Source organism: Notamacropus eugenii, chromosome 5 (assembly GCF_028372415.1).
Source record: "Notamacropus eugenii isolate mMacEug1 chromosome 5, mMacEug1.pri_v2, whole genome shotgun sequence".
In the NCBI taxonomy this organism is placed as follows: domain Eukaryota; kingdom Metazoa; phylum Chordata; class Mammalia; order Diprotodontia; family Macropodidae; genus Notamacropus; species Notamacropus eugenii.
The window spans coordinates 370,000,022-370,026,909 of record NC_092876.1 but is presented as its reverse complement, the minus strand read 5'-3'; the positions used below and the strand labels follow the sequence as shown (position 1 = coordinate 370,026,909).

General features: G+C 38.1%; 1 protein-coding gene and 1 long non-coding RNA gene across 12 annotated transcripts in view; one reads left to right on the top strand and one right to left on the bottom strand.

Moving 5' to 3' along the window:
- Nucleotides 1–26,888, bottom strand: part of ADGRG2 (adhesion G protein-coupled receptor G2) — a 178,896-nt gene that overhangs the window by 54,765 nt on the left and 97,243 nt on the right. For 6 of the 11 annotated variants that reach the window (XM_072614198.1, XM_072614196.1, XM_072614197.1 and 3 more), the window contains 6 exons: nt 20,558–20,638; nt 15,799–15,828; nt 15,041–15,121; nt 5,413–5,451; nt 3,736–3,777; nt 2,281–2,334 (listed from right to left, as the gene is read on the bottom strand). In XM_072614198.1, the coding sequence (XP_072470299.1) occupies nt 2,281–2,334; nt 3,736–3,777; nt 5,413–5,451; nt 15,041–15,121; nt 15,799–15,828; nt 20,558–20,638 (327 nt within the window). The remainder of the gene's footprint in view (nt 1–2,280; nt 2,335–3,735; nt 3,778–5,412; nt 5,452–15,040; nt 15,122–15,798; nt 15,829–20,557; nt 20,639–26,888) is intronic. The other 5 variants (XM_072614201.1, XM_072614203.1, XM_072614204.1 and 2 more) reach the window with 5 other exon arrangements.
- The window catches only part of LOC140506724 (uncharacterized), a 92,455-nt gene continuing 70,383 nt past the window's right edge, over nt 4,817–26,888 (top strand). Inside the window, exon 1 of the long non-coding RNA XR_011968050.1 lies at nt 4,817–5,014. This is a non-coding gene — a long non-coding RNA (uncharacterized lncRNA). The remainder of the gene's footprint in view (nt 5,015–26,888) is intronic.

Sequence of the window (26,888 nt, the reverse complement as noted above, 5' to 3'; positions counted from 1 at the left end):
TTAGGAGAACAGAGGAGGACTATGGCCCCTGAGGTTTATCAGTGGTGCCTCTTCTTATGCCCTGTGGCAATTGGGATTCAGTACTCTCATTTGGTAAGTCAGTCAATAGCCAACTATTAAGCAGTTACTATGTGCCAGTACTCTGTTAACTGCTTGTTTTTCAGTAATTCAGGAGTGTCCAACCCTTTGTGATCCCAGGGACCATAATATGCCAATGCTGTTCATGGGGTTTTCTTGGCAAAGATATTGGAGTGGTTTGCCTTCTCCAGTGATTAAGGCAGAGGTTAAGTGATTTGCCCAGCGTCCCACAGCAAGCATCTGAGGTTGGATTTGAACTCAGATCTTCCTGATTCCAGGTCCAATGCACCTCCTAGTTGCCATATAGTAGGCATTTAATAAATGTTTGTTGACTGAATAATTGACTATCAAGAAGCAACATGGTCAGACATGGTGTCAGGAAAACCTGAGTTCAAGTCTTTCCAGGAATGTATGCTAGCCTTTTGACCAGAGGCAAGTAATTTAGAATATATCTGATGGAATGTAAACTTTGTGAGGGTAGGGGCTATTTTATTTTTGCTTTTGTATCCTCAGCACCCAGAACATTGCCTGGGACTTAGCTTTACTTTTAATAATTGACAACTTCTCAGTGGCCCAGGTGACTTTTTATGATAATACATTATAGACCAACTGCCAATTTGCATCAGCGAAAGCCATTCCTACGCCAATAAAATCATACGTCTGTTTTGGACTCTCCCCCCTCCCTCCCCCCCCCCCCCCTGCAAAATCAGAAAGGTACTTTATTTTCTTTCAGAATGAAAAACAGCCAGTATTTTCTTGCCAGGTTCTACCAGGAACATGGTGCCCAGAACATAGCTCAAAATAGTAAATTTTTCATTTGTTTACTGTAATATTTGGATTTGAAAATAAGTTGTTTACATGCAAGTGCCTTCTTCCTTAACCAAAGCTGTTCTTATATTACTTAAAATCTTCATGACTGAACTTTTCAAATAAATTATTAAGAAGTTAAATATGACCACAGCTAAGGAAATAGGCCCTGAAAATGCTTCTAGACTGACCTCATTTCTATGACTGAATTCCTAACTCCTTAATACCATGATATCTCCTACTTTCTTTTCCTTTCTTGGGATCTCTCCCTCTAATTCATTGCTATAAAATATTTTTTTGGTCATCTTTTTTTGTGCCTGCCCTCATAGGTTTTAATGAGGAAACATAACCAAGATACTGTGAGGAAGGTGGTTGTTCTTTTCCTTTGGAAAAGGAAACATTCAGGTTTCAAGAATAGCATGCTGTCATGAGATTTCCACCTCAATTTTTAAAATAGTGGATAATTTGAGCTGGGGAAGGAAAAATACATTACTGGCATTAGTGATCAAATGAATCTGGCAGAGTTTAGGCTTCAAACTCCTAGCATAACAAGTTGATTTATGCATAGCAGAAGATAACCTTTCCATTACCACATTACATATAATTTATGGATTTATTTTACACAATGGCTTGAAGGGCACTTCTTACACAGGAAGCAGGTTTGATAGAAAATGTGTCCATGAGATAATGGAAGGAACTGGTGATATATTTAATTAATACTAGAATATCACTAGCATATTTAGAGCAGGAAAGGGCATTTGAAGTCATTTAGTTCAATGGTTCTCAAAGGGGTGTGGTCCAAGGACTCCTAGAGGGAGACCCTTTCAGGGGGCCAGGGAAATTGAAATTCTTTACATAATATTAAAAGTCATTTTAATTTCTAATGTGGTAAATATTGATAGATATAATCCATATAAACAAAACCTCTTTGGAGGAGACCTTGATAATTTTTAAGGATGTAAAGAGACCAAACACTTTGAAAATCACTGATCCTAGACTGACACTTTCATTTTAAATAGTCAAAGTAACAGAGTAAGTATAAGCAGTTGGCCTAATGTCACACAGGTGCTAAGTGATGGAGCCAGGATTTGAACCTGCGTTGCTGGACTTCAGACGCTGATATTTTTTTCAAACCATACACATTTAAATATGTGGTATCTATCTATCAATTACTCAGTTAATAAAACTGGCATATATTAAACATTCACTAGTAAACCTAAAATTTACTTGTTTTTAAAAGCTAGCCTAATAGCCATTAAGATCTTGAAGCAAAGAGATAAACCCCATAGAATCAGCAATAAAAAAAAAGTAAAGAAAACCTATCTGAATTAGATCAATATTCACAATAAAAAGAAATTTCTTGCAGAGACAATCCAGGAAAGATGATCTACTCACCTGAATCACTGCAGACAGATGACAAATTGCAGATGTTACTCTGAGATTTTACTCCTGCAAAGAAAGAGTAGTGCTCCTGACTCATGGTATCAAGAGTTGCAACTATGTGTTTGCAAATTCAGTTATCTGATGGGTGTGTGGTCCTGGGACATTAGCGAAGCAAAGGCAAAGTGGATCCCACAAGGTTCACAAGAAGCAAATAATTTAATCTTCTAGTTTGTGATCAGAGAAATTGTCTCTTTAGTATTTCTCAGTTTTTATCTTGTTTTTCACTAAACTTAAGACCTCAAAAAACAAACAATAACAAAAAACAGAAGAAAAAACTTAAAGTCTTTCCTCCACTTGCTTATATATACAATTCTACCATGGAATTATGACTGTACATAAAACATATAATAGTGTATATACATATATGTACACACATATTATGCACACAGTAGTATAATTCTTCTTGGTTGGTTGGATACATGCATATATATCCACAGATTCTTAAAAACTATAAACAGTGCAATTTTAGCTTAAAACTTCATTTAGAATTTTGGGACATCCTATATAAATATGTATATCTACCATCTATCTGTCTGTCTGTGTCTATCTATCTGTCTAAACATCTGTCTATATCTATCATATCTCGTGTGTGTGTGTGTGTGTGTGTGTGTGTGTGTGTAATATACTATCACCCATCTATCCATCTCTCTCTCTGTCTCTGTCTCTGTCTCTCTCTTTCTGATTTATCTATCCATTCACTTATGCCTAACACTGTGCTGGGTGCTCTCAAGAAAATCCTTGAAGTAAAAGTTTCACTTAAAATACAGTTCAATATGTAATCCTCCAAAAACTCTTCTTAAATACTATCTACTTCCAGATAAAGAACTGATGGAATCTTTCATTTCTTTTGTGGTTCAAGGTTTCTCCTACAAAATGATTAATTTGGAAATATGTTTTCCATGATTGCACAGGTATAATATATATCAGATTGCTTACCATCTTATGGAAGGGGGTGGAGATGGATGAGAATAAGGAATTTGGAACCCAAAACTTAAACCTGAGTATTAAAAATAGTTTTTACATATACCTTAGGGAAAAATAAAATATTATTATAATTTTTTTAAAAAACAGCTCTTTTAGATTTAGAATATCTTCATTGTCTAACTCACTAGTACAATAGCCGTGGGAAACACAAGTCCTTATGCTATTTATCTCTTGTCAAGTATGCTCAGGGTGCACTCTTCGGTATTGTTTCTCTCATTATTAGATTGCAAGTTTCTTGAGGGAAGTTGATAATAGTTGATCTTTACCATTATCCACAAGTACCCAGAAGACATAAGTATGTGTTTGCTGAACACAGATTTCATAATCAAAATATTGTAATAAATATAAAAAATTAAACATTGGCTGTATGTCCCATTTTACTTTCTAAAAGAACAAAGTCTTTACATTGATATTAAATCATACCTGATGTATTGAAGGTTTTTAATATAGTGATTTTAGCTTTTTCTGCAAAGAAGTAATTTTTAAAATTAGAGAATTGATAATTTAAAAAAAATCTATTATTAGAATCCTTTCTCAGTACAATTTGTAAAAAGCCCCACAAACATCACTGATACTCTAAAAGGCAGCATCAGCACAAAAGAAATTAGTTACTTTGGGACCCCAAATATGTTATAGTTAAAACAATTTTAGAAAGATAGGTGAAAGGATTTGTTGTATTGCATTTCCATTGAAGTAGCAACCTTGAACTTACCCAATTAAACCTCAGTGGTTTCATTTCTCAAGGTTTTGTGAGATCTAAAAATATATATATATATATACATATATATATTTCTGCACTTTACTGGCTCATCGCAGTTACTTACACTTGATTTTATAAAGATTGGAAATTAAGGGATGAGTTGGTTTCAGGCTTGTAGGTGGTGAAGGGGAAGGCTAACAGATGAGAAGAGACAGGGTAGGGAATGAAACTTTAAACTAAAGGCCTTTTTTAGTGGGGAGTCATGTATGTGTCAATAACATCCTAGAGCATTCTGTAATCACTATATTTTGGGGGCAAAACTGCCCTGTTGAATTCCCTTATGAGGTAGGTCATTATCCCTATTTTATGAGCTGCAGAGAAGCTAATGAGAGCCAACAAGAGCCACAAAGTAAACCCACAATACAACTATGCTTGTCTGCATCTCCAGAGCAACATTCTCGCCCCACCCCATAAGAAGACAATTGTTTTGGCCATTCTTTTGTATTACCAGGGCCTTTCACTCAGGTAGTGCATTTGGTTTAAGAGGATGGAAAAAAGCAAATAGTCAACTATAGGAAAATAGATTATAATTCTGCTGTCTACTGGAATATCAGCCACAGTTTGACTGAGGAGAATTTCTGATTAGTTGCTCCTTGGGGGTAAAGGCTTCACAGGTCAGTACTAGCAGACCTTCTGAGGCAGTAAAGTGCCTGGGAACAGCTGAGGATACTTAGCCTCAACCTCAATTCTGAGAAGAGACACACCTGCTACCCAAAATAAACCGGCCAGCTCCCTAGAGACAGAGGGATTTCATGACTAAAGACCTAGGAGAAACAGTAAAAAGTGTGATTCAGAAGCATTCAGTGTAGGGATAGCCAACTGGAAAACCCTACTAATGTGTACTGGACATGAATTTTCTGAAGAACTAAGCCAGGCAAGACCATTTGGTCCATTCAAGTGACTCAAGGGCTGGTCCTGGAAAAACTCTTAAGGATAGTTCGGGTAGGATTAAGTAATTATGCTTTTCCCCCCCAGTATTTTAGAAATTTCATTCTTTCATATTATCTATGAATTTTTCTCTAGATTTCTGCTTGAATTTAGTAAAGACTGGTGTATAATAATTGGAGTTGGCTAAGATAAACAGTCTTGTTTGTGTTAATACTCTCTTTGCCAGATCCAATACATCTTTCTGTGCCCATTTTCATCAAAACTGCTGTGATCTTTGCTAAGTCAGCAACACAAGGTTGATATGATATTAAAAAGTTATTATAGGAGGAGCAGGAAAGGACAGTTGGAAGCAGAGAGGAGGCAGGGTGCTTGGGAGAATTTTTAAACTAAATCCAGCCAGCATATTGGGTAACCGATGAAAGAAACATGCTATTGAAATTTTAAAACATTACCTGCTCTGCTTAGAGTGGATAATACATTTGAGGTACCATCTAAAATAAAATGATATAAATTAGCATGTGATGTAAAAATTAAAAATATATTAATTCTTTAGTAACTTACGCACTTTGGTTCTAGGAAACCAGTTGTGACAATGGTGTTCTATGAAATGACAAGTTGTGTGATCTTGGTTAAGACACTTAACCCCTCTGTACCACTGCTTATTCATTTGAAAAATAAGGTGATTGAAGCACCAACTCACCACCTATGATACTACTTATGTTTATTTTTTGGTGTTTTCTCTCCTGAAGATGGTGAAAGATTATGGTAAAAGTGCCTTGAATAGGTCATCATATTTCAACCTATACTTTGAATGATCGTACCCCCTTTGCTGAACCAGATTATCCTGCCACCTGCACTTCCTCAATTTCAGTGGATTATAAAATATATCACCTGGGGACCAAATGTATGGCAGTGAGCCTTACCAAACTTGACTAAGCTGATAACTTGAGAAAATCTGTCTCTAGGACTTCAGAAATGCCTCAAGCATAGTAAGCATTTAATGAACGCTTGTTTACTTGCCTTGTTTGTGGTCCACTTATAATAATTTTCTCTGAGAAGCCAGGGGTCACTTTCCTGCTCTGATGGGACCTTAGTGGAATGTGATATATATAGTACTATGTTTAGAAATCTGCAATTTCATCACTGAAGTGTAATGGGACGAGTTAGAGCCGACCCCTGTCCATTGCAGGACACCACACTGAGAACCTGCCTTGATAACCTGGGGGCTTGTCAGTAGGGGTGGAACTAGATGGATTTCAGGTGGAAGGGTCTCGTCTTTGTTGGCAACGTGGCAGTCCTTTGTCCAGTTCCGGATGTCCAGTGGAGAAGACACCCATATAAGGAATAATGTTAGGTGATAGGTTCAATGTATAGGCTTAGGAATGTTCGCATAATTAAGACTATATATGCATGTGAGCTAGCTGGAATAAATGGAGTTCTCACCACCTTGTCTCCCACCTCATTTCATTACTCACTAGATCAAGGCCTCTTGCTGGACAAGAGCCTTGGGTCGGGGTTTAGGGATTCCCGTAATGGTCTAGGGGACCCCAACACTGAAGCATCACCCTTTACTTTGAAAATAAGTTTTAAAACAATTGCCTCAGGCTTAGAGAGATTAAATAACTTGTCCAAAGCTAATTGAGCATTGTTAATTCATACATCATCACATCAGAGGAAGGATGTGAGTTCATGTTTTCCTTGCTCAAAACCTGACACAGTTATCCCTTATACATTGTGGGAGTTAGGGGTACGCATACCCCCTTGATCTGGAAAAATCTGCATAAAATTTTTTGACTTTCCCTTCATAAGAGAGAATAAATCTGAATTTTTATGGTATTAAAAGATAAAATATGTTGATACTATACAATACTATACATATATTTTATGCATTTCTGATTTTTCTAAACCTTTTCTGTGTCATCTGCTGGTCTTCTTTTGGCATCTATGGCTTCCACGAAACTCCCCCCAAGTTCTCATTTAATTTCTTATGTTGACCCATTGAAACCACTATGGGGAAAGTTGTAATGTGGAATGCATAGCTGCAGTCTGTTCACTACAATATGTTGTTGCTATAAGGGTGAGTATAAAAGTGGGAATGTGTATATATAGTAGCAGTATAACAGTAAAACATGCTTGCTTAGGGGGTGCAGGTGACACATTGTTCAGCAAGAGGAAGGTTCTCACTGTCCTATGGAGAACAGATGAATAGAATCAGCAGCTGATGGCTTCAGGATTAACACTTTAGGGGAAAGTATTCAGGGGAGTGAAAAAGGAGGAATGGAGCTGGTGTATCAGTCACTGTGATCAACGGTGTTCTTTGTAGGAGGGGAAACTATTGGAGTCTGGGTGGGACAGTGTAGCTGTTGGGGCTTTTCTTTGTGCTTTCACTTTGGTGACTGGGAATGCTCAAGGGAGTCTGAATTGATTCCAGGCTGTTGTCTGTCCTGGCCTGAGTCTATCCACCAGGGTATCAGAATTTGGAGGAGTAACAATAAATGACGCTGTGGGCTAGACATAGCTTAGAGCTAGCTGTCTGTCTGTCTGATAATAATAATAATAACAGCGATAATAGTTAGCGTTGATATGGTGCTCACTATGTGTCAGGCACTAGGCCCAGTGCTTTACAAATATCTCATTCGGTTCTCACAATAAGTGTGTGTGTGTGCTATCATTACCCCCATTTTAAAGTTGAGGAAGCTGAGGCAGACAGAGGTTAAATGACTGCTAAGAATTACACAGCTAGCAAGTTGTAATGGTAAAGGAATTTGAAGACCTTTCCTGTCTCTTAATAAGACCACGTGACCTGCTTTGAGCTTTGACTGAGCCTACAACCTGAGTCACATGGAGCTGATGGTGGGAGGAGCTTGCCAAATGGGTGGAGCAGGAAGAGGGAGCGGGGCAGAGCTGAGGCAGAGCAGCTAGTTTGAGTGAGAGAAGGTGGAATTTTGCCTAGAGGAGCTTGTTTGTGGGGAGACCTAACAGAAGGAAGGCTTGGGGATGGTGGTTCTCCCTGTATTGGTAATGGGTACAAGCTTCCACAGTGGAATTGACTTTCTGGCATCTGAATAAATATTTTGGTTTTGTCTTTGAGGAAGAAAGTTTATATTTTGCGAATTTACCCTGGAAATATGCATGCATATCCATAGAGGATGTGGATATCACATTGGTGTTACACAAGTGTCTGAGCTCAAATATAACTCAAGTCTTTCTGACTCCAGACTCAGTGTTTTATTCACTGTTTCATGCCCATCTTAGGTATGCCAGTCATAGTAATGTCCCATCCCTGGAGAGAGATGGGCCTTGGGATGTAAAGTGCTGTACAGCCCATGGTAGCTTAGTAATGAGGAAAATGAAATCATAGAATTTTAGAGTTGGAAGGCATCTTTGTGTAAGGAAGGGAGATTTCCTTATCCCCATAAGTGATACGGTCACAAAAAGGAAAAAATAGCTAACAGAGCTAATGAGGTATTGAATGTGTTAACAGTGTTGTTAACAGGTGTTTCCATTTCTGTGGGCTGGGGTGTCCTCTTTACATTAGTAACCCCCTCGTTCACACTCTTTCATTTTCCATAGATGAGGGAACTCAGACCAAGTGAAAGTAATTGCATGCCCATAAGATTCTGATAATGGGAATTACTGAGTGACAGTTTCTAATTTTAGAATCTACCTCCTCTTTTATGGTCATTGCTGTGATTTATCCTTGTTGTTTCTGTTTTCTCACCCTTTTAGTCCCTTAAAAATTGTAAAATTCATTTTAGGCAGAAGGCTATTTTGGATTTAAAAAACAACAACAACAGAAACAACAAAACAAGATCCCTGCTAAATGACAGTGACTTCCTACGTGTCCCCCTGGGTGTGGGATTGTGAGATTCGTCAGCTAAACCATTCACTGTTCCAGTGCTTTGTAAGCTATAAATATTGTAGGTATCTGATTCAGCATTTGAAGAATCTCTCTACACAGGGAGAGCTCTCCATCCATGGAATAAGTGGTGTACTTGTTAATCCTATGTTGCAATTAATTTAGACAAAATGCATTCCTTTCTCTAATTTCCTACCATTTCAGCCTATCTGCTTTCCTATTTTATTGGAGTGAGTCACATTCTTTCTAAATTCTTTCTAGTGTTTTTAGAGTTTCTTAAGTTCCCCAAGTGTGTGTATGCCTGAAAAAGAGAAAGACATTGGACAATCTCTTGCAATTTCTGATTTTGTTTGCTATACCAATAAAATCACAGGTCTGGATTTTTGTTGTTTTTGTTAAAGCTTTTGGTGTAACTTTATATGGATCTGACACTTGGTGTTACAAAGATGGAAGTAAAAAATGCCCAGTCAAGGCTTGTGGTTCTAAATATTATACCCAGCTGATATTTAGGAAAAATTGACTCAGGTTTTGCCTGACTCAGACATCAACTCACATCCTACTCTGCTGGAATTCTCTCAATGGAGCTCTCTGATATGCAATGTGGTAAGGAAATCTTTCTCCTAAAAATGAAAGTCACCAGAGAGTTTATCATTCTGGTTGTAGTTTTGTGAAAGTAGAATGCATGTAGCAGGATGTGTCAGTTTGTTAAAGAACATAAAAATGGAGACCAAGGAATTTATTTTATAAGTTTAGTGGCCAACCCCACAAAAGGCCTAGTAACAGTTGTCATAGTACTGTGCAGATGGCCCTTTCCCTACATAATAATCGCATATCTAAAATTATAACATTCTAGGCTGCTGTTTCAAGCAGAAGATAAATATAAGCTGGTTCTGATGTTACAAATTGGAGTTTCTCATAAGGGATGGAAAATGAGATTGTTTAGCTTACTATACCACGAGCTACAGAGAGAAAGATGTAATTGCATAAGGGAATTATGAACTGTTTTTTATTTAAAAAATCATTATCTTTTGACTGTCATCTTCAAATTTATCCCTTCTTTCTTCCCTCCTAGGGGAGTCATCTTTTTAAATAAAGAATAAAGAGGGAAGGAAGGTGGGATGGGGAGGAGAGGAAGAGGGAGAGGAAGAGGGAGAGGGAGAGGGAGAGGGAAAGGGAAAGCAGTTAAGTAAAATTTAAAAAAGAGTATCAATAGAGTATGCAAAATATCTAGTGTTCCATACCCACAGAACCCTCATTTCTCAAAGAAGAGAGACATGTATTTTTTCATCTGTTCCTAAGAGTTGGTCATTATAGTTACATAGCTGTCAATGGAAGATTTGACTTATGAAAAGTGAAGTCATCCATTTAAAGGAGCAGGACAGTATGTACCAGTTTGTCAAACCCCCTAGAGAACCAACCAGTTCCATCTCTTTTTTGCTGACAAGACAAAGGAGCCAATTTCCATTTCATTCTATTAAAATATATAATAAAAACCTTCCACATAGAAGACAAATTTGCAGAGTTGATTTTGAACACCTTGTGCCTCTAAACACAGACTAAATCACAATAAAGTCACTGGATATGATGTGACCCATTTCAAAATATTTTTTCCATATGAAACCTGTTGGCATTTTCTTGGAGGGCAAGCTAAAGGTGTGCTCCAAATGGGTGGGTACTGTTCAGCTTTTGCAGAAGGAAAAGCTGGGATTTGAGGTGACTTTATGTAATCACCCCAAATAGCCTCTTCACCCCATTAAACTAAGAAACCTTAGGAGAGCTAAAAAAAAAAAAAGGTCCTAACAGTTATAAACCATTGCCCCTTACCTGATCCTTCTTGACCCCAGATAAGAACCTTATAATATGATTCCTACCAGATTTTTCTGGTTTGGAAGGGCAGCCTTATTTCCTCCAGTGCTCCAATGAAGTATGCCCAATTCCAGCTGGTTCCTAGAGTATCTGATCTGTTTCCAACATGCTCCCTGATTGACTTTCATATTACATATAAGTATGTTGCCTCGGTGGGTAGATAGGTACCATGCTGGGCCTGGAGTCAGGAAGACTTATCTTCCTGAATTCAAATCTGGTCTCAGATACTTCCTAGCTGTATGGCCTGGGGCAAGTCACCTCACCATGTTTGCCTCAATTTCTTCATCTGTAAAATGAGCTGGAGAAAGAAATGGCAAACCACTCCAGTGTCTTTGCCAAGACAAACTCAAATGGGGTCACAAAGATTCTAACGTGACTGAACAACATGTTGCCTCAATAAAGGTAGCTTGCTTTACTGTTTGTGAGCTCCATGTTTTCTTATATTGTATAGTATCCCAAACTTTCCACAGTCTGTACTGACACTATAATAATAAGACTTTTACACAGCATCCTGATGTATGAGGTCTATCTCCAAGACAAATATCTTAATCACTTTTAACATGTTTGAATTAAAATTAAAATAGCATTTATTACATTTCCATTACGTACAATGCATTGCTAGGTGACAGACAAAGATGAAAAATAACAGTTCTTGTCTTCATAAAACTCATAATCTAGTGAATAGAAAGAGACATCAATGCAAATAACTATAATAGGATATGAGATATGATTACATGTAAAGGACATACCAAATAGAATAGCCACAGATATTCAAGAAAGGAGGAATCATCTCTGGTTGGGGTGATTGGGGAAGGCCTAATGGAGAAGCTAGTACCTGAGTTTAGCTATAAAGGAAAAGACATGTTTTACTATCAGAAATGTCAGGGAAATAGAATTCAGTCTATCCCATGCATGGGGGACAGTGTGTACAAATTCAATACTCTGGATCCTACTGTACTGCACTGCCTTCCAGTGATGTAGGACCTAAGAAGATTACTGTGGCAACTACATTGAAGATGAATTAGAACACAGAGACTGGGAGCAAAGAGAACAATTATAAGGCAATTAGAAGGCAAGGTGAGAGGTATTGAGGACCTGAATCAGGGTGGTGGCAGTAGGAGCAAAAAATGGTCGTCAGAGAAGAAACAGGACAGAAAAGAAACCTGGAAATGAAAAGAAGAGAGGGTATCAATTAAGAAGAAGGCAGGGGCAAATACTAGCATCAAATGGTGCAGAGCAATCAAGAAGGATTAAAACTGAGAAGAAATTAATTAGGAGTCATGGGTATCCTTGAGGTACTAAAATGGTATAGTGGATTACAGAAACCAGATTATAAGAGTTTAAAAAATCTGGGAGTGGAAAGGCAGAGAACTGTGATTTTGGCAGTGAAAAAGAAACAAAGCTTTAGAACTAGAAGAGGTATTAAGAGTCTAATTTCCTCGTTTTATAGATCAAGAAACAAAACTGAGAGATTAAATGACTTGCTCAGGGTCACACAACTAGAAAGTAACTGGGAGAGGATTTGAACTTAGGTCTTTGTGACTCAACCCAGTATTTGTATCCAGTTCACAATCAAGTTGCTTAAAGAGAGTGAGATAGCATGATAGCTTGAGAGGACAGCAGCCAAAGGAACATTTTTTTCTTTTAAGAATAGAAAAGACTTGAGCATAGATGTAAGTGAATAGAATGGGCCAGAAGAAAGGGGAAGGGGGGGAGGGGGAGAGGGGAGGAGAGACAGACAGAGACAGAGACACAGAGACAAAAAGAGACAGAAACACAGAGACATATGGAGACAGAGAAAAAAAGAGGAGAGGAGAGAAGAGAAAAAGAAAGAACAAAAAAGAAGAGGGAAGAGGAGGGGAGAGGAAAAAAGAAGAGATAGGAAGGAAGAGAAGAAGAGGAGAAGAGAAGAAAGAGTGAAAAAGAACAGAGAAGAGGAAAAGAAAGGAGAGATGAAGAAAAGAGGAGAGGAGAAGTAAGGAGAGAAGGGTAGAGGGAAGGAGAGGTGAGGGAGGGGAAGGAGAGGTGGAGTGGAGTGGAATAAATACATAAAAGAGCAAGGTTGTAGAGAAAATAATAAGGAACAGAGCATACTATATTTAGAAGTAATTTAGAAGCTACAGCTATCAACACCATTCATTGTTCTAATAGGGAGGAGGGGAAGCTAAGGCAATAGTGCAGCAGAAAGTACAACCAAGTTCTACCCCAAAGAGATTTAGAAAAAGCACCAGATTGAGATCTGATTGGGAAGTTCATTTTTAAAAAGTCCAGGTTGGACTGGAAAGACAAACTGGAGTTAGGGGTCTTGCTAGGAGCAGCCATAGAAGCACAGAGAGAGGCTGTGTGTCAGGGTAAGAAGAGGCCCCAAATTCAGTACAGAGAGGCCTAAATTTGTACAGGGTAGAATTGGCAGGTCTGCTACTCATTACTCGACATTACTTGACAACAACTCAGTTCTGGTTCATAGGTCGAGGGTAAACTGAGGAGAGGACATGCACTTGGGGTTGTGAGGTGTGGGGGGAGAGGGTAGCAGGGAACATTTCAGGGTGAGGAGCAGTGACTGACCAGAACAAGCAGCCAACGTGTGGCTCTGACTCCAGGGTTGGAGTGGGGTCTCAGTTCTAGCCTCCAGTTCAGTCTGAAGCCTTCAGTGGAATAATCAGAGCAGGGTTCACAGACCAAAGAAGAGAGCTTAGCTTCATTACTCTGAACCAGCAATTTTTCAGTAGGCTGATAGTGTCTGAGTCCAGTATCAATTTACAGAGGATCCAAAGGAAACAAGCCCTAAGGCTTACTGTTCAGACACAAACCCAGGCCAGGAACTTGCAGAGCTCAGACCAGAAAGGCAGAAATCAAACTTTGTCCTGCATCAGAGCACTTTGGGAACCCGGAAAATCTTCAGACCCCCAGCTGAACAGTCTTTGAGATTTTGGAATAATATAACAGTTAATACCACAAGAAAGCAGCAGCAGCAGGACCAGCTCACATATTCTTTCCAGAAGAGTACAGAGCTTGAACCTAACAAAAAGTCCAAGACCAGATAATAGTCTGGAAGAATAAGCAATTGAAAACAAAAGAATTGAACTGTAAAAAGCTATCATGGTAACAGGGAAAATCAAGACACAAACCTACAAGAAGAGAATGACTCCAAAACATTGACAAGCAAAGCCTCAAAACAAAACTCACAGGATCAATTAGAATTGCTGAAAGAGATGCAATGGGAGTTTAAAATGTTCTTTTATAAATGAAATGAGAGCAATAGAAGAAAAAAATTTAAAATTGAATTATGGAAGAAAGACATGGAAAGAAAATTGACACTGACACAAATAGTACAAAACCTTACTCAAATAACATTCTGAAAATTAGAATTGCCTCAGTAGAAGATAATGACTCTATGAGACAATAAAAAAAATGTAAAAACAAGCATAAAAAACCTGAAGAACAAGTTGAAGAAAATGTAATGTGTCTCATTGCAAAAATAATAGACCTAGAAAACAGGTCTAGGACAGACAATTGAAGAATCACCTGAAGAATCACCATGACCAAATAACAACAAAAGAGTCTTTTCATCATATTGCAAGAAATCTTAAAAGAAAACTGCTACATCTCTTAGAACTTAGAGGGCAAGCTAGAAATTGAAAGAATCCACTGATCACCTATTGAAAGAAACCTCAACATGAAAATAATCAGGAATGGTATAGCCATAGTCCAAGCTTCCAGGTTAATGAAAGAATGCTGCAAGCAGCCAGACAGAATTCAGGTACTGAGGAGCCACAGTCAGGATCATACATAATTTAGTAATCACCGCTATAGAGAGATGGAGAACCTGGAATATTATGTTTCAGAAGGCAACAGTATAGTCTTACAAATCAAAATAACTTACCCAGTAAAACTGAATGTAATCTTACAGGGGAAAAATGGACATTTAGTGAAACAGAGGCTTTTAAAGCATCTCTGAGGAAAAGACCAAAGAGATACACAAAGGTTAAGAGAAACACAAGGTAAACATAAATAACAAAAAGGAACTAAACAAGAATAAAGTGTGTGTATACACATATACTATGTGTGTGTATATATATATATATATATATATATATATATATATATATATATATATATAGTGTGTATACACATACACAAACACACACATACACAATATTAGAATATATACTCTAAAATGGGGAAGTGGTAATTTGTCTCTTCAAAACCCTATTCAGGGTCATATGGGAAGTCTAATTAGACAGAAGGCCTGGAAATGGATCTGTTATGTTTTGATGATTTTAAAACAAAAATGGAGAGGGAAGGGAAGAAGAATACACCAGGGGTAGAGGAAAGAAAAGGATATGAAATATTACCTCTTATATTTGGAGTATGCAAGTCTATACAAATAGAGGAAGGGATGGAAGGATCAAGTGACGTGTGAATATTGTTCTCATCTGAAATGGTCAAATGAAGCAAAAATATATACACAGACTTTGGTACAGAAATACATTTTACTCAACAGCGAATGAGAAAAAGGGAGAGGATGGAATAAGGGGAGGGAAAGCTAAGGGAAGGATTGGTCCTTAGTAAACCAAACTTTAACTAAGGATATACAGTAATATTTAGTGGAAACTGAGGTTGGGTTCATGAATTAGGGAATGACTGAACAAGTTTTGGTATATAAATGTAATGCAAAGCTATTGTGTTGCAAGAAATGATGAAGGAGATTATTTCAGAAAAAACACCTGGGAATTCTTATATAAACTGATGCAAAGTGAAGTGACAACAATATTGTATTATGAAATATTATGGAAGACTTAGAACTGTGATCAATGCAAAGACTAATCATGATTTCAAAGCACTCATGATGAAACATGCTAATAGAGAGATAAGAGATTCAGAGTGTAGATTGAGAGATTTTTATTTTGGACATGTCCAAATGCAGGAATTTGTTTTGCTTAATCATACCTGTTTGTAACAGGGGTTTCATCTTTCTTTCTCAACTGAGGTGGAGGGGGTGAGAGGGAAAAATGATGGATTGTTGTTGATTGGAAAACATTAATTAAAAAAATAAATATTGATATTGGGGCTTGAGGATAAGAAACCTTAACATGATAAACAAAATTCTTACCAAGGCTTGTTGTTTCAATTTCTTCCAACTCTGCAAAAGAAAAGATATGCTATTACTTAATATGTAACACTTTAAACTTTATGTAAACACTTTAAACACAAATTTTAAGAAAACCAGATGAATTTATAACTGAAGTACTATTGGGGGATGTGATTAAAGTCATAATGGAGGCATCAGCTACAAGGTAAGGAAAAAGAGGAGAAACCTAAATAGGCCTTTAAGGCAATCATGAATTTAATTTTGGGAAGTCTGAAGTTTGTAGAAAAACTTAAAAAAATTAAATTAATTTTTTTCCTACAATCCAGTTTTAATCATAAGGGATACCTCTGGGGCTTAGCTAGAAGGCTTCCTCCTTATTCCTCCATTTATTTATATTTTTGTGTGCCTCAGAAATGTTTCTTTGGTCCCATTTATACCAACTTCTTTCATGGAGTCTTGCTTTAAAGAGCGTTGAAACCTACAGTGAGTGGTCAGGTCAACTTCAAAGTGTGAGGGACAAGCCCACCCAATTGCTTTGGAAGCCTGTACTCACATTTTCTAATTGTACTCACATTTTCTTCATAAATAGAAAGGTGACATGAAAAATGAACAACAAGAAATTCAGAGAAAAATTTTTAAAGAGAAAATCAAATGTGATGCACAATTAAGACCAGTGAGGAATGAGATACCATATCATATAAATCAGAATTGCCTAGGCAAAGTTATCAAACTATGTTTTGGGATCCAGAGGTCAGCACAGAGCCTGGCACACTGTAGGCAGTTAATAAATGTTTGATTAATTGATATGAGAAACACATTGGTTCATGATACTAGAGATGCAAAACTGGGAAAAGAAAAGAAAATGTAACTTTTTTTTTTTTTGAGGCAGCAAGGTGGGCCACTGAATATTATGCTAGACCTAGAGTCAAGAATAGTAGAGTATTTTTAAAATCTAGCCTCAGATACTTACTAGCTGTGTGATCATGGGTAAGTACTTTTATCTCCGTCTCCCTCAGTTTCTTTATCTTTAAAATGGGGATAATACTAACACATATTTTTCAGGGTTGTCATGATGATAAAATGAGATCATATTTGTAAAGCACTTTGTAAACCTTAAAGGGCTATATGCTATTATTATGTTTTTAATTGTTTAAATGTTTGTACAATAAATGTTTATATAAGAATTCCCAATTTTTTCTGAAATAATCCCCTTCATCATTTTTTGCAGCACAATACCTTTCCATTACATTTATTTACCATAACTTGTTCAGTTATTTTCTAATCGATGTACACAACATCAGTTTAATTTTAGGGTAATTTCTGTTAGGGTATTGATTTTCACACTACAATAACAAAAGAAGGTTGTCTTTAGAAAACTATTGGTGATGGTTTAACTTCCATGATCCTCATCAATCAACAAGTCAATAAACATTTATTAAGGACCTACTGTGTGTCAAACACTGGACTAGTGATTGAATATATAAGGCCAATATATGAAGTGAATTCCATAGAACCTCCAAGTCAATTGCTGCTTGCCAACAGCTGGAGCAAGGAGTTGATTTGGACAAAGTGAGCAGAAAACTGAATTTTATTTTTTCTTAACTACTAAAGGCTCATTAACATATAGCAACAACAGCAGTAACAAGAATTCTAGTGTCTTAGACATGGAGTCCATAAATAATTTTTATGTTTTTTATGCTACCAGTTTTTCTATATTCTACTGTCTATGTTATGTCTGAATATAATTGATATAAAGAGGGTTTCAACAATTCATTTTGGGATTAAATTTCTTCTCACCTCTGTGCTGTCCCACCCTGTCACAATCCCTTGGTAAGGTATTAACAAATGTGATCATTAAAATTATCAAAACTACTTATGAATCTCTAATGAAACATTTCTAATTATGAATTATTCTATTCAACATTTTTCAGATTTAAATATTACAAAAAGTGAGTGGATGAACTTCTACTTAAGTATGACAAAATAAACAGAACATAGCAGGGTACATATCTGTGAGCCAACAAAGATGCATTCTGGGTGTTTCAGGGTACTTGGCTGGCTCTTTGAGAACACCCACACGCACATGAATTGGCTGATATACATATGTGCGCTTGCACACGCACACATACACACATGCACACATACACACATCCTGTCTGTCATGCATTACTATTTCCATATTTTGTCATCTTTATTTATAAAACAACAATGACCAGGGTTATTCTTGAAAAATAAGACAGGACCCAATAAATAGCGTCAGTGTTAAGATTGAATGAATGGTGTCTCCTCTTTTAATTGACCCAGATATTATTCCAGGATACTAGCTTCACTCAAGGAAAGGTCAACATATGGCTGGTCTACTGTGACTGTAGCAAACCTTCTGCATGGCCTCATTGTGTCTAACCTGCTAGGCCAATATCAATTAGTATTTCTTTCAGTGAATCTAACAAATCTCAGCTACTACCATATACAGAGGTATTCTGAGTTATTTGATAGGAGGTCCCATGCTGTGATAGAAAGAAGACTAGGCTTGGAGCCAAGAGCTCCTCAGTTTAATTACTGATGCTTCCTAGCTGTCTGACAGAGTCATGTCACTTTTTTAGTCTCAGTTTTCTCATCTGCAAAATGGGGAATAATAATAACAATATCTTCTTCACAGGCTTATTGTAAGGATCAAATGAAATAATAATGTAGGTTTCCCACATCCTAAAATTATACATATGTATATACACAATATGACTATATGTATATATACACAAATATGTATCCACATACATAAATATATGTATGCATGCATATGTGCACATACATATTTGGACCCGCTCTGAAACTGTTAGTCTTAGAACACTTCCTGGAGAAATGAAAAGTGAAGTGACTTGCCCACAGATATATATCCAGCAGGATTTGAACCCAGGTCTTACATAGGGCACTCCAAAAATCTTAGAGTAGTTTTAAGCTTTAACAGTTTAAGAAGCTATTCCCAAAGATACTTAAATAAACTATTAAAGCTTTAAGCTGTCCTAAAATTAAGATGTCTTTTTTAGGACATCCTGCATATAAATATAAATTATTACCATTATTTGTTCTAACAATTGATCACTGATAGAATAAAGTAATTGATATGGTTACTCTTTTTGAAAAAGGTGATTCCTATAGAAATGTAATCTACTTCTTCCACCTTCCAAGAGTCTGCAATCCTAAAATCTGAAAATTAGAAGTATGTCCCTCCATTTAAATATGTTCAATAAAAAGCAATAAGCTACGCTACTATGGACTCTTATTGGGAACCCGATATGTTACAGAGAAAATGCAGTTTAACACAATTAGGCTGTAAGATTCATGGTTGACTATAAAGAATACTGGAATAAAAGTTTTGAGAGTCAGGTTCTAATCACCTACCTGCCACCAGTTCACTATGTGACCACGATTAAGTAACTTGGCCTCAGCTTATTTGCATGTCTCATAAGATTGTTGTGACAAAAGGATTTGTGATTTCTTTGGTACCTCTTTGTAGTCTTTGTCTATGGAACTAAGAAGGGGCAGGACTTATCCAGAGTCACACAGTCAGTATGAGTGGGAGGCCTGACTTCAACTCAGCTCTCCAAGGATAACTAACTCGAAGGCCAACTCTTTATTACCATGTCACCTGCTTCTCAAGAATATCAGTTATTATCCTCTCTGTCTCTCTGTCTCTGTCTCTGTCTCTGTCTCTCTCTCCCCCTGCCCCATCCCCTGAGGCAACAGGGTTCTTGCCCAAGGTCACACAGCTAGTAAGTGTCTGGATTTGAACTCAGGTTCCCCCTGACTCCAGGGCAGTGTGCTATCCACTATACCCCCTAGCTTCCCCTATACCCTCTCTTCTTAAGAACTTTTCTAGTTCAAAGAGCCTCTGAATCATGTTCCTCTTATTCCTCTGAACACTAGCATTTTAAATAGGTCCCTGTTGATGTCTTCAGTAACTTTAACTTCTTGAAATTAGCTCATGTATGCTCTGAAATTTTCTTGTTCACAGAGTACTTAGAGGCCTTTCTATTTTTTTCCCTGTGGCATGCTGATTAAATAGGACTTTCAAAGGAACAAACTGTCTCTCTCATAAAGGATAATTCTGATATATTAGTCCTGGCATTTGGCCTTGTAATTCTTTGGAAGAGTTTTGAACAAGAACACTAAGATTATGAAAAATCTAAGGTACTATCATATTTGAAAACCATGAATTTATTTTTACAACATTCTACATGTTGATATCCCAAGCATGTCCATTTTGTTGTGTGATTGATTCTTCATGGTTGTGGGTTATTTTTTTAATAAGTTGAGATTGGGTAGCTCAGTGAGCTTTTTTGTTTTGCTTTTGAGTCTTGCCCAGACTGGAAATGTAGAAGCCACTCACAGGTTTGGCTCCTCCAGTGAATGGGATGCAAATTTTGACCTGTTCTGGTTCTAACTTGGGCTGGTTTGCCCTTCCTTGGGCCACCTTATAACCCTCCACTCCCTGGGGCTCAATATATTGGTGCTATATTTATTGTGAATACCCGATTGGCCTTATTCTTAACTGCAACACAGAACTCCTGAACTCAAGCTATCCAGAAACGTCAACAAGTATAACAGGCATGTGCCACCATGAAATGTTAACTTTCACTAGGATTTCAGTTATGCAGAAATTGATCCTGGACCTCAGAGAAAACTTCATTAGAGGATAACAAGAGACTATTTTCCTCAAAGTAATGATATGTGATATATTAATGTCAGATAATATACGTAAAGGTCTACACAACAGTCTTACCAGCTGTAGTTGTTCCAGTTGATGGAGTAGAATTATCAGTACTTGCTGTAGGAGGAGGGGAAAGTTTGAAATTTATCTGATCTATTAAAAAAAAGAAATATAAAAATTAATGTTGTTAATAGCAATTGAAAGCAAAATGATAGTTTCAAATAGCTACCAGCAGAGGGCAATTACTATCTGTTAAGTGACATTAATCTTTGTCTCCCTGTATTGGTCTCTGACTGACTCTAAACAGGAATGTAATCAAAATCTTTTTTCTTTTTTTGTTAGAGCAATCAAGGCCTTAAAAAGAACCAGCTGGCTCTTTAGATGAAATTCCAATTTATCTTGTGTTTAATATAAGTAGTACTTGATAAGTGTAATTCTTAATTTTAATACTTCTTTAATTAACTTTAACTTTAATACTTCTTGATGATTTTTAAATGATGGATTTGAAGGTAGAGTCATCAGATCCTCAAAAATAAAAGCAGTTGGTTTGTCATGTTAGTTTTATTCTTAAACCAAAAATTTTAGAACTATGGACCCATTGTTTCTTCTCAAATAACATGGGTTGGACTTTTTTGGATATGTGTCTTACCCCCATTTCTATCAAGTTCTATATTTTTAGTAGATCCACAAAATAATTTAAAATCATTAAGTATTTTTATTATAATTATAACAAATGCATAGTCATTTACACAACCATGAGAGGCAGTGTAATATAGTCAAACTAAGTCCACAAGCATTTATTAAGTACCTACTATGTACTAAGCACTAGAAAAAGAGCCAGCCTGGGAATCAAGAACAGCAGAGTTTAAGTCCTTTTAAAACTTATAAACTGCATGCTAATGAGCAACTCACTTAATGTTAGTGCCCAGGCTACTCTTTAAGCTCTAAGTTATGGTTGAGTTGCCATTCTACAATAGTTGAGGTGGTTTCCATTACAGAAATTTCCTTTAGTGGTGAAACTACTGGTCCAAATGAAAGAAAGGAAGGAAGGGAATGAGGAAGGAAGGAAGGAAAGGAGGAAGGAAGGAAGAAAGAAAGTAACTAGGAGAAAAAGGAAAGAAAAAAGAGGGAAGGAGGAAATTGACCAAGTAATGAACTTCCACAGGGGGAGAAAATCTTCTATGGAATGATATCAAACACTTAAATTCTTCTTTAGAAAACTCTCATACCAGCTATGTTCATGTCAAACATAGATCAAATTCATGCCTCCGTGGACAATCTCCCTATCTCTGCTCCAGCGTTCACATTCTGGAAATGCCTCCTCCTTTATGGCCCTTCTTTTGATTGGTGAGTTCCCTCATGAACTTTCATTTGAGGAACCTCTCAGGCCAACCATATTCACTTCAAATTAGGAGCAGCCTGTGATTCTCCCTCGCTATTTCTTCACCTTCTCACCTTCAGCTTCCTTGTAGGTGTTGCTTTTCCTCTTTGAATGTAGGGACTATCTTTTTTAAGCCTGCAGCTAGGTGGTGCAGTGGATAGAACACCAGTGCAGGAGTCAGGAGGACCTGAGTTCAAATCTCACTTCAGACACTTGACACTCACTAGCTCTGTGACCTTGCGCAAGTCACTTAACCCCAATTGCCTCATCCTGGGTCATCTCCAGTCATCCTGATGAATATCTGGTCACTGGATTCAGATGGCTCTGGAAGAGAAGTGAGGCTGGTGACCTGCACAGCCCTCCCTCACTCAAAGACAAAAGTCAGGTGCAAGTCATGTCATCACTTCTCTGATGACATGGTCTTCTTCAGCAATGAAGGCTGAAAACACACACATCTGTATTACAACCCTTAGCAGAATACTTGGTACATAGTGGATACTTACATGTTATCTATATATCTAAGTATGTATCTATATCTGTGTATGTATCTATGTATCTATCTATCTATCTATCATGTTGGACCCAGATCTGATTTTAGAAAGATTGAAAATATCTTAGGGTAAAAATCAAGCCAGCAATTTGATTGACCTTCATTTTCTTTCTTTTTTTTTTTATTTTATTTTATTTTTTTTTTTATTAAATTTATTTTTTTAACTTTTAACATTCATTTTCACAAAATTTTGGGTTACAAATTTTCTCCCCTTTTATCCCCTCCCCCCCAAACACCAAGCATTCTAATTGCCCCTATGACCAATCTGCTCTCTCTTCTATCATCCCTCTCTGCCCTTGTCTCCGTCTTCTCTTTTGTCCTGAAGGGCCAGATAGCTTTCTATACCCCTTTACCTGTCTTTCTTATTTCCTAGTGGCAGGAACATTACTCGACAGTTGATCCTAACACTTTGAGTTCCACCTTCTTTACCTCCCTCCCTCTTCACCCCTTCCCTTTGGAAAGAAGCAATTCAATATAGGCCAAATCTGTGTATTTTTCCAAATGACTTCCGTAATAGTTGTGTTGTATAGGACTAACTATATTTCCCTCCATCCTATCCTGTCCCCCATTACTTCTATTCTCTTTTGATCCTATCCCTCCCCATGAGTGTCGACCTCAAATTGCACCCTCCTCCCCATGCCCTCCCTTCTATCATCCCCCCCACCCTGCTTATCCCCTTATCCCCCACTTTCCCGTATTGTAAGATAGGTTTTCATACCAAAATGAGTGTGCATTTGATTCCTTCCTTTAGTGGAATGTGATGAGAGTAGACTTCATGTTTTTCTCTCACCTCCCCTCTTTATCCCTCCACTAATGAGTCTTTTGCTTGCCTCTTTTATGAGAGATAATTTGCCCCATTCAATTTCTCCCTTTCTCCTCCCAATATATTTCTCTCTCACTGCTTGATTTCATTTTTTTTTTAAGATATGATCCCATCCTCTTCAATTCACTCTGTGCACTCTGTCTCTATGTATGTGTGCGTGTGTGCATGTGTGTGTGTGTAATCCCACCCAGTACCCAGAAACTGAGATATTTCAAGAGTTACAAATATTGTCTTTCCATGTAGGAATGTAAACAGTTCAGCTTTAGTAAGTCCCTTATGACTTCTCTTTGCTGTTCACCTTTTCATGGTTCTCTTCATTCTTGTGTTTGAAAGTCAAATTTTCTTTTCAGCTCTGGTCTTTTCATCAAGAAAATTTGAAAATCCTCTATTTCATTGAAAGACCAATTTTTCTCCTGAAGTATTATACTCAGTTTTACTGGGTAGGTGATTCTTGGTTTTAGTCCTAGTTCCTTTGACTTCTGGAATATCCTATCCCATGCCCTTCGATCCCTTAATGTAGAGGCTGCTAGATCTTGTGTTATCCTGATTGTATTTCCACAATACTTGAATTGTTTCTTTCTAGCTGCTTGCAATATTTTCTCCTTGACCTGGGAACTCTGGAATTTGGCCACAATGTTCCTAGGAGTTTCTCTTTTTGGATCTCTTTCAGGAGGTGATTGGTGGATTCTTTCAATATTTATTTTGCTCTCTGGTTCTAGAATCTCAGGGCAGTTTTCCTTTATAATTTCATGGAAGATGATGTCTAGGCTCTTTTTTTGATCATGGCTTTCAGGTAGTCCCATAATTTTTAAATTGTCTCTCCTGGATCTATTTTCCAGATCAGTTGTTTTTCCAATGAGATATTTCACATTATCTTCCATTTTTCCATTCTTCTGTCTTTGTTCTGTGATATCATGCTTTCTCATAAAGTCATTAGCCTCCATCTGTGCCATTCTAGTTTTGAAAGAACTATTTTCTTCAGTGAGCTTTTGAACCTCCTTTTCCATTTGGCTAATTCTGCTTTTGAAACCATTCTTCTCCTCATTGGCTTTTTGAACCTCTTTTGCCAATTGAGTTAGCCTATTTTTCAAGGTGTTATTTTCTTCAGCATTTTTTTGGGTCTCCTTTAGCAGGGTGCTGACCTGGTGTTCATGCTTTGACTGCATGTCTCTCATTTCTCTTCCCAGCTTTTCCTCCACCTCTCTAACTTGATTTTCAAAATCCTTTTTGAGCTCTTCCATGGCTTGAGCCCATTGAGTGGGCTGGGATACAGAAGCCTTGACTTCTGTGTCTTTGCCTGATGGTAAGCATTGTTCTTCCTCATCAGAAAGGAGGGGAGGAAATGCCTGTTCTCCAAGAAAGTAACCTTCTATAGTCTTATTTCTTTTCCCTTTTCTTGGCATTTTCCCAGCCAGTGACTTGCCTTCTGAATATTCTCCTCACACCCACCTCGCTTCCAGATCCTCCCAGCCAGTGCTTGGGGTCTGAGATTCAAATGCTGCTTCCCAGCCTTAGGGCTTCAGTGGGGGCAGGGCTGCTACTCAGTATGAGATTAAGTTCAGGTGCTCAGGTGGGGGCAGGGCCACCTCACGGGCTCAGTTCCCTCAGGGGGTTTATGCAGAGACCTTCAACAATGGATCAGGGCTCCTGCCTGCTTGGGGAGCCCCAGTCTGCTCCTGCCTCTGCTGTTGCCTCCCGAGGGGGCCTGAGTTATGGGGGCACACCACTCCCCTCTCGACCCACCAAAGAGACCCTCTCACCAACCCCCGTCACCTGTGGGTGGAGGGACCCATGTGGCCACTGGAGATTCTGTCCCTGAAGCCTGCTCAGATCTGCTCCTCTTGGCGCCGCACGTCCACGGCAGGGCTGGGCTGGACTCCACGTCTGCAGGGCAACGGACCTTTTGTGAGAGGTTTGCAGGGCTCTCTGGAACAGAAATCTCCTCCACTCCACCATTCTGTGGGCTCTGCTGCTCCAGAATTTGCCGGGAGTTCTTTTTTACAGATGTTCTATGGGCTATGGGTTTGGAGCTATGTGTATGTGCGTCTTTCTTAGAGCATTTTTTAACATAACTATAGATAGTTTTAATTTCTTCATCTAAAAACTACGTATTCATATGGTATCTCACCCCTAGTGAGAATGTAATAAGACCTTAGCCTGACAGGGCCAAGGTCTCACGTTGCATCCTGTGTCATCTCTGGTTGTCCTGATGGATATCTGATCACTGGACCCAGATAGCTTAGGAGAAGAAAGTAAGGTTGGTGACCTTGCACAGCCCTCTCTCACTCAAATCAGCTGCAAGTCGTGTCATCATCTTGATGTCATGGTCCTCTTCTAGAATGAAGGACAAATAACCTGTGAGTGAGGAGCAGCTCCTCTCCTCCTCCTTCTCCTTCTCTTCTCCTCTGGGGTTCTACTCAGGGGAAGGTACACTCCATGCCCAAAAGCTGCCTTTTTTCCCCTCTGGGTTTACTGGCTACATTTCTTGCTCAAAGATCAAGTCTTAAACCCAATTCACTCTGGAGCTCACAGACTGGACAACAAGTCCCCACCTACCTAGCACAGAGTGAATGTAATAACTAAATAGTAATTGTGTCTCTTTTACCCAGAAACCCTGAGGACCTTCCCCTCCAAGTTCGGTTTTTTTATTAAAGGGGGCTATGCCTTGAGTAACTTAAAGAATCTTAAAGGGGCCAAGGTCTCCCAGTGCATCCTGGATCATCTCCAGTCATCCTGAGGAATATCAGGTCACTGGATTCAGATGGCTCTGGAGGAGAAGTGAGGCTGGTGACCTGCACAACTCTCCCTCACTCAAAACAAAGTCAAGTGCAAGTCATGTCATGATTTCTCTGATGGCATGATCTTCTTTGGCAATGAAAGATGAACACAACAACAACAACAATAAAGAAGCCTATTTATTGAATGGGTGTATCTCACTCAAAGTGAGAATGTGACAAGATCTTAGCCTGAAAGGGTCAGGGACTCACATTGCATTCTGGGCCATCTCCAGTTGTCCTGATGAATATCAGGCCACTGGACCCAGATGGCTTAGGAGAAGAAAGTGAGGTTGGTGACTCTGCATGGCCTTTCCTCACTCAAATCAAAGTCAACTGCCAGTCATGTCATCATCTTGATGTCATGGTCCTCTTTGAAAACAAAGGACAAACACAACATTAAAAAGGAATAGCAAGTTGTGCATAGTAGATTTGCAGTTTCATGAACAATCTTTTTTATTGTATTATGATATGGAAATGTTTACTTTATTCCATAAATTAAAAACAAAATAAAATAAAATGAATAAGCATTAAAATGTTCAGCCAAAGAGATGAAATTCTGATGGTGGAATTTCAGGTGCCAGGCAGGGTGGTGGAGAAAGATTTGGTGCAGCATGTTGCTGCTATTCCCCTAAAATCACATCACCTAAGGTAATACAAGGCAATCGATCAAAACAGAAACATGGTTTGTGTCCTGGCCTAATTGCCGTGGGCTGCCTGAGTCATCTTACCTTTCTCAAGGTCTTCATTGGCCGGCCGGATAAAACATATCGAGAGAAGAGACTTTCCAGAGTCAAACAAGTGGTAGGCTTTATTCAGGATCTTAGTTACCTGTCCATATGGAGGGTGAATTCTTCCCCAGGAGAAAGGACCCC